We start from the raw sequence: 8,765 nt of genomic DNA, 5'->3' as shown, positions 1-8,765 counted from the left end.
AGAAGTCTGACTGAGAGTTACAGAAAACACTTGATTGCAGTGATTGGCTCAAAGGGTTGTTCAACTAAATATTAGTTTACAGGTCCCATCATGCTTATTTGCTTTTTTTATTGTTGTTATTTTTATTTTTTTGATATTTCTGTTGAACCATAATTCAAAACCAATGTCATGATTTTCATAAAAATTTTATCTATTATAACTTTTGTCAATTTGAACTTATTTCAGTGACAACTGTGTTTTTTTTTCTTTTTTAATGGGATGGTATGAATACATTTGAGGACGACTGTACGCTCTATGATTGGGATCCGTGGATTTTGATGGCCAGCTCAACATTGGGGGCTCTTAGTTGTGTTTTATGAGCAGGAAGTGTGGGACGACATGAGAACCAAAGGTTTCCCAGCAGAATATAACACTGAAACAAGATCAATTTAATTCACCAGTCAGTGGTTTTAATGTTGTTGCTCATCAGTGTAGTGTGACTTCAGTAAGACTCCTGGTTGGAGTCCCCTTGTAATATCAATATGCGATACCATTGTCATTTCCCCTCTCCTTCTGTTTGTGTGTGTGTGTGTGTGTGTGTGTGTGTGTGTGCACCTGCAGGAGGGCTGGGCCAGCGTACTGGGGAACTGGCACTCTCCGTGGACGCAGTAGTTTTTGTAGTGATCTGGACAGGGGGTGGTCAGAGGGCGGGCCACGTCCTTCGCTGTGCAAACATACAGAACACACAGAGACACACAAAGCCCATAAATGTTAAACACCGACATGCTTGCGGCCATCTCTGCACATACTGTTCAACAAAGACACTGATTTTAATAAGAGAAGAAGATATGAATAATATAAAACCTACGTATGAGAATGTATAAAAAGATAAAAAAAGAGGCCACAAGCGATTCTGATTCATCTCTGAGTGACAGCACATGTTATTTGCTAATCTGTCAATGTAACAGAAGCATTCACCCGGAAGGTCGGTCCGTGCGAAGGGTTCATCTCTGCGGTTGTTCCCGGTTATGATGTCTCCTGGAAAGGCCAAAAAAAAATCAAAGCCAATCTCAGGTCAGTGTAACCTGTCCTGCAGCTCCAGCTCCATCTATTATGGGTTACTCGGTGAAACTGGTAGAGAGGGTGAATGTGCATTATCACCTCGACAATGGGTTAAGTGTGTTCGCACCTGTGTGCTTAATGCGTACAAATGTGACCCATTCTCTTCAAAAGTCAGAAGCCGTCTCCCCCGACTGTATCATCCCGAACAAAGGGGAGAATGGAGCGGAGTCGGGTGGAAAAGATCAGAGGGACTAATGCATTTTTTGCCCACCTTAGCGACGGTGCATCGAATTCCTCTTTTCACATTGGCTAGACAAGATCTCCTTCAAATCATTATCATTTTATTGCAATTGATTTCCTTTTATTTTTTTTCTTCAGAGGTCAGTGAATACATTCCTGCAAACTGAGACTGTGAACGTATTTTTTTTTCAGATTTCTGATGCAAGAACTGTGGTCGAGAAATGTGCCTGGATCTGCTGCTTTTAATTTCTTATTTTTTTCAAATCTTTCACTGTGTATTTGCTCATTTGCAGAACACCAGAGGCGCAATAAAAGAATAGAAACAAAAGAAGCTTTTCGATGAGGTCAGAAGCTCAAGCCTTGTATGTATGACATCCACTTAAGAAAAAGCAAACCAAAAAAAAAAAAAAAAAATCTAATGAATTTTAAAGCTATCTGGAGGCAAGATGTTGGAAGCTGAACACGCTACAGCTACAATAATACAACACCTGATTATGTGAGCATCTGTATCTGTTGTGCCGGTGCAAGGTCATCGGTACTTTTTGCTGAGCAGCCGGCAGAACTACCTCGAGAAATGTAAAAGTGTTTCATAATCGCATGAAAAGTGAGACATAAACCAATCTAAACGGCCACTCGGAGTCCTGGCTAACATGAAGTTTATTTTCACGTGTATAAATCCCTCAATTTAATGACATTTGTTTCTCTCTCCACTTTCCTTAATTGGAACAAAATGTGTGGAAGCCTGATCAAATTGATCAAGGCGCTCTGACCCACGGGGTGAATGCAGATTTCTATTTGTGTGTTCCAGAGCTAGTTAGCAGTGATTGCTTTATTCTCTCCTCTACCTTTCATAAGACCTGTTCATGCTCTGTGAATGCAGAGTAAAATGCTTTCAAATGTACTCTGACATTAGTAAGGCCATTAACGAATGTGATTTGAACAAGTCACTATAATGCGACCATGGATATGTGTCTGCTCTGTCTGCTCTCCACCTGGTGACACTTTTCAGCCAGAAATCAAAGCAAAATATAAGAAATTAGCCACAACAGACATTGAAATAAAATTAAACGCATATTCAAAAGAATATTCTTCTCCTACATGGATTAGCAATATGACTCAGTGTATGGATTTAAGCGCACAGATTAATAAAACAACTTTATCCCCTGAAAATACTGCACCAAAATAAAAGATACTACACTAAAAAGGGGAGGGGGGATTACCATTCAGTAAAATTATCAATAGACGTGGCAGCGAAGGCGACGTGGGGTTTTGAGGATTATCTTTGCATTTCAAAATGTGATTGAGCGAAACTTCCTGTAATTATTAAACTGCAGCTGGAGGGAGATATGGAATCATGCTGTCTGCGTTTAGCTCCGCGAGAGGCCTCGTTTGCCTCCATGTCCTCACTTCAACGTGAGGCGAACACCTGCTCCGAGAGAGATTGACGGCTTCGGCTGTGCTCGCGTTTGTCGAGTCGGTGTGTGTGTGCGTACACATGCGTGTGCGTTCCGAGTGTCTGACCTCGGCAGCGGCCCAGGTGGTCGACCTCGATGCGCTCCTGCTTCTGACAGGATGCCTCTTTCACCTGGCAGGGGTTGTCATAGGAACGGCCATCTGAGGCGCACACCGGGTTGAAGCTGATGTGTGAACAGTCGATGTTGCAAACACACCTGAAGAACAAACAAAAAGAGCTGATATTAGAGCCTTCCTAGTATTGATAAAAAAAAAATAAAAATAAAACAAAAAATGTAATCTGAAATATTAATGAAAATGAGAGCATCATTATTCCCGAGAGATTTATGTGTGAGTTTTGACTCCAGGAGACAACCCAAATTCACTCAGGGATTAAAAGTGAGACAGCTTGCACTCAGTCAGGATGCTGGACCACGCGTAGTAATCCTGTTCAAACTGGGCTTTGGCTCATTCAATTTGACACAATAGCAAATGGATTTAACTTTGCCGAAAGAGACAGGCGGCAATAAAGGCTTGATTGACAAATGTTGTACTCTTACAATGGCAGAAAACAATTAATAATGAAAGAATTGCAGATAAAAAAGCTTCATATTTTAGTCTCGCAGAGGAGGCGGCACAAAGAAAAACACCATTCAAGTCGTCAGATACAGAATTTATTTTAGATAAGAATGAAAATAGTCTAAATGGAAAATAATGAGCTAATGCTATTATAGTGCACACTGAACTAGTTTGTAAAGAAAAGAATTTATGACTGCTGAACAGCTTGTTTCTGGTATCACACCAAGTCTTTGTAAAGTCTTTCAACAAAACACACATGGCTGGAAAATTCAGAAAATTATGACACTGAACCGAAAAACTTGGAAGCAGCAGCAGTCATATCCGGTGTGTTCCTGTCATACGTTGGCGCCTGCATTACCTGTAAACTTACAATAACTTAATATGTACGCATTTATTGCTTACATCAGATGTATTCCTTCGGTACAAGTTGTTGTGTTTAAAGCTTAGAAATGATTTTCTAAATCACTGTAAAAGCCGACGTCTGCAACACGTTCAAATCCGTCAGGTTCAGTTTTCTCTGCACACCGAATCGGTTACTTTCCTTCCACAACGCTGACATTTCTGCCGTGTTTCTGAAGCAGACTGTGATGCATCTCAGAGAATCAGGAGCTTACTTGATGCTTTTAGCTCTCGCAAAATTAACCGGCCAATTTGCTGTCGCAACACAATTTTCGATGAAATTTCCGTGTGAGATGTTTTTTTGCGCTCGCGTGCCTGTGTGGGCTCCTCTACACGCGTGACATCTGCATAAATGACAGTGAGATTGAAAGACCATGTACACCTGTGTGCATGTGCATATTTGTGTGTGTGTGTGTGTGTGTATAATGGCATATGTGTGGTGTGACCCTTAAGTCTGTGGCAGGCCTGATCAGCAAAAATTACACCCAGATTGCCTTCCCCAGACGGTTGCTGCTGAGTAGCACTGAACGCAAGATTCTGTAATTATAAATCTGTCATTATTCTCCTGGTCTTTTCATTTTCCCCTGGTGCCAAGCTCTCGGTAACGCACAGGCATTCAGCTGTCTTACAGCTGCATTTGCATACACGCCCACGTGGACGCCCACCAACACATAAACGTGTGCCCACACACACACACACACACACACACACACACACACACACACTCTGACACAGACACGCAGACACCTTCACAATCAGCCATGATGATTCGTGCTGCTGACATTGATGTTGATTGAAATGCCGTGCAGCAAAGCGTGGCGGCGCTCAGCTACTGTTGTAATGATGGATCAGCAAAGTAAGAATGATGTGAAGAAAGGCTTCGTTATGCATCAGAGAGGACGCAGTTGTGTAAAGGCTGGCAATATCCGAAATCCAACACGACACTGAAGGTGAGCTGCCACAACTATGAATGGCCTGCCACTGCAGAAGGTTACGCAATGAAACCGTGACACCGTGATTTAAAATGTCATTTCACTAAATTTAAGGAAAAAAAACAAATAAGATGTTTTTTTTTTCTCCCAATTAGGCTTTGTAAAAATGACAAGAATCTACATCGATGCACAACCACAGACCCGACACTAAGTCTTTGCAACATTCACTGACGATTGATTCAGCTGTCAAAGAACCATCTTTTCAGCGCTCGCTCACTCGGTGTGTGTGTGTGTGTGTGTGTCAGCAATGTGCACCATCTACCCCTCTCTTGGTAGTTAGCTACCATTCCATATATACCAAGTTTTTAGCTGAAAACAAAATCTTACCCTAAAAAAAGCCCCTCATAAAATCCTACAAGAGAATGCAATAACACATGGTGGCTTTACAAGCTGTGACTACGGCACTGCACAGGTTGCAAACCATTTAAAAAGCAACGTGTGAACCGAGAGCCGCAAAAACTACGCCAACTCCTCCGTCCTCAGATTGAATATTTAAGAGCGGACGTAGCATCTGGATTGAAAAAGTGACGCCAATGTGGAAGAGCCTTAAACTTGCATTCTTTCTAGCAGCCAGCAGGGGTTGAATCCTTTCCTAAGAGAACCCGACCCGACTTCTTAAGGGCCTTTCACATAGGACTCACTGAGACCCATTCATTTCAGTTGCTTGTGCCGCACAACAATAGCATGCTGCTGCGCCGAGCAAAGTATAAGAGCAGCTCGTAGGTTGGTGAGACCGCATGCTCGCCACGGTCAAAGTTTAAATTTGTTGAGCTTTGACCCCTGCGTGCTATTATGTGTGACCGCACGGCCAATAGACATGAAGCATCTTGCCTGGAACGGAGGGCAAAGTGGAGGAAAAGCTGGTTCTGTGTGTGTCTGAATCCCCCGAATTATATGACACAACTTTGGGGTGGTATTGAGACTCAGGGAGGAAAGCTTTTGTACGAGCAAGGATAGTGCTAATGCTTGCTACTTAGCACCGGACAAATACATCTTTGCTGTTGAAGTGTTTGCAGAAAACTGAAAGCCTCTTGCTTGAGAGGATGTTGACGTGGCCCTGCTGGAAGTTTTGAAAACTCTGCCTGTGTTGCTCTGCGACTGTCCATGAGCTGGGCGCCAAACCTTACGTCCTGCATGAACTACTCTCAGCTTTACTCTACGACAGGGGTGTCAATCTCAAAAACACAGTGGGCCAAAATTTAAAACCTGAACAAAGTCGCGGGCCAACATTGAACAAATGAACCTTTTAATATGGACCGAAACAAATTTTGCTTTATATATATATAGATATAACTAAATAGTGGAGACATGCAAAATCAAACTAGAAATAAAAAAAACACATCAATGGCACAGTGACAGCTGTAGTGTGAAGTCTCTATGCCTACTGTCACAGAGGAGAGGGAGTTTCTGGGTCCTGTCCTGATTGACGCGCCAAAACAACAACAGGGCATTATGGGATTTGTGGTATTAGCGGTGAATGCGCTATACAGTATAATACCGGGGGCAACTCTCGTAGTCATTTGGTATTGTCTCACGGGCCAAATATAATTACAAAGCGGGCCAAATTTGGCCCGCGGGCCAGAGTTTGACACCCCTGCTCTATGATATGGCTGGCTATGTTTAAGGCCAGGCTACCTTGTGATCCATCTACTACATGTAGTGTTTCCAGTCAGATCCATTGCTCACTCAGGTATGGTTTCATACACCAAGATGACAACGGACAAATTCCAAACTGGAGGCTTCCCAATGGTCCACAAACCAACTGATGGCATCACAGTTGCTCAGACCATCATTTGTAAACAGTCTAAAGATAAAGCTGCATACTGAAGCCCTACATTGCCCAAGCACTGATACTCACTTAAAGCTTGGGTAGGCTGGATTGTTTGGGCATCATTGGGCAAAAATTTCATACTAAACCTTTTTGTAATTCAAGTAATGCACGAGGAAATTAGACTTCTGCACTTGTTTCTCGCTTCATTTTCAGGATGGGAGAGAGGAGACTGTAGCCAAGATTTATCCGAATCAGATGAGAATATAATAAGTGACAAAGTGAGATGAAGACGTGGTGACATAATGGGTTAGATGGAGGACTTCTACTTGGGAGGGTGGGTTGAATCCTTGGAAACATATGAATGTTGACTTTTAGTTTGCCAGAGAGGGGAGAGCTGTGTATACATGTTTAAAAATGTCAACCTACTGCAGCTTTAACAGGTAAACAATAGCTAGTTAGCAGCATTTATTTTTCACTGACAACTGAGGAAATAATGCTGTCTTTTAGTGACAGTCAGATCTATGCCAGAAAACTAAAATGAAATCGTTTTACGTTGCACCTCACCGTCGCATTGCATTGTTACAAATCTACCTATGCATGTAGATAAGTGCCAAATCCTCTACGGGGTTGGATGCACACCCCAGTTCCCAAAGTGTTTAGGGGGAGTTCCAGCTATTCCTCAAGCACAAGTCTCACAGCAAGTCAAAATTATCTGCATAGCGAGATACCACTGGAGGCAAGTGAGGAAAGAAAAAAAAAAAATTGTAATTTGGGCTAACCTTTAAAGATTATACAACACAGACTTTAATTTTGCAAAAAGCCACCCTAAAGACAAGATTAGGCTCACAATTAAAGCGTCCACGTTATCGTAAAAAGTATCTAAATGAGAACAGTTTTAGCATGAAAGCAGGCGGCGAGAAGAACTGAGGAGCTAAGAATCAAAGCAAAATCTTCGCAGCCTCAGAACTAAATGGAAAGTTCCACACATCCGGAGCTTGATGAAAAAAAAACAGAACACAGGCTTGACATCACACACATGTATACATGCACACTACGATCACCGAACTCCCATCACAGAGGAGCTTTCAGAGTCTCGTCCATCCCGAGAGGCCGCTGTTGGTCGGTGGCTGATGTCTCAGCTCCATACATTTTTAATGAGGCCTCTCGCTTTCTCCACAATAGGCACTATACCAACCAGACTGCAGTGCGTCAACACATCCTAGTGCAACCCGCAGACAGCCGTGTGCACACAACACTCATCTACATGTGCAAGACAGCCATCGCTTTGTGATAATCTTTGTTTTCTCCCCCTTCTTCTTCTTCTTTTTCTTCTTCTCACACTCAATCATTCCTTCACACGTTCTGCTGAGAGGTACAGAGGGGTAAGGGAAGTGTTAAATGAAAGTTAGCGTGATGCGTGCGCGTCACGTCTGCGCGAGAATACTTTCTTAGCAGGATGTGTCGTATTGATTAGTTCCCTGCGATTTCCCTCCCATCAAAGCCTTCCCCCACCTCCAGACTGTCTGCGGGCTCCCGGCTGAAAAGGCCACTTTACACACATTTCAACACTTCGCGTACACACACAAACCGACACACACAGAGTGGCTGAGGCCAACCTATCCGCCGACTGCCTCGTGTTGTGTACAAATCCTAAGTAGCAAACCTCACTGCAACTGAACATAGCATTGATTTTCTTAATCCTTTGCCTCAAATTTCACTGTAATCCTTTGAAAAACTGAGTGAGAGCAAAACAGACAGACAGAGGCAGGGAGAGGGAGAGAAACACGGTGAACAAAACAGTAATATTGAAGCAGAGAGGGGAGAAAAATATATAGAATAAACATCCACAAGCACACATACATACATACACAGAGCAAAAATAATGTTGTTTTGCTTTGTGGCACTAAGTGTTATGAGTCCGGTAATCATTGATGGATTACTGAATGGGCATTCTGGGCAAACAGCGAGTAGGTCATGGACATCCAAACAACTTCTACAAGTGCTAGATTGAAAAAGACAAAATATCATAACAAAGCAGAGCAAACTATATACGGACATAAACACACTCAGGTGAGTACGATCCTCATGAGATGGAAAACACAATCTCATGTAATACATACAGCAGCAGGGACAAAACATCCCTGAATGAAAAAATACAAATGGAAATTTGCGGATCCGTTCTCGGACTTTTGCATACCAGAGTCCAAGAGATCCAGATCCAGAGCCTCGGTCTTAACCCTCTGGGGATGCTTTAATTTACTACCCTTTGAGGATATTAGAGGACAAAAATG

General features: G+C 42.6%; 1 protein-coding gene across 2 annotated transcripts in view; it reads right to left on the bottom strand.

Annotated features, from left to right (window-relative positions):
- The window catches only part of tmeff2a (transmembrane protein with EGF-like and two follistatin-like domains 2a), a 149,709-nt gene that overhangs the window by 18,521 nt on the left and 122,423 nt on the right, over positions 1–8,765 (bottom strand). The window contains exons 6-8 of one of the 2 annotated variants that reach the window (XM_008285546.1): positions 2,803–2,951; positions 958–1,017; positions 595–703 (exon numbers count right to left, since the gene is read on the bottom strand). In XM_008285546.1, coding sequence (XP_008283768.1) covers positions 595–703; positions 958–1,017; positions 2,803–2,951 — 318 coding nt within the window. The remainder of the gene's footprint in view (positions 1–594; positions 704–957; positions 1,018–2,802; positions 2,952–8,765) is intronic. The other variant, XM_008285547.1, reaches the window with a different exon arrangement.

Source organism: Stegastes partitus, unplaced genomic scaffold (genome assembly GCF_000690725.1).
Source record: "Stegastes partitus isolate 25-593 unplaced genomic scaffold, Stegastes_partitus-1.0.2 Scaffold408, whole genome shotgun sequence".
Classification (NCBI taxonomy): Eukaryota; Metazoa; Chordata; class Actinopteri; family Pomacentridae; genus Stegastes; species Stegastes partitus.
This window is presented reverse-complemented; position numbering and strand designations above follow the sequence as displayed.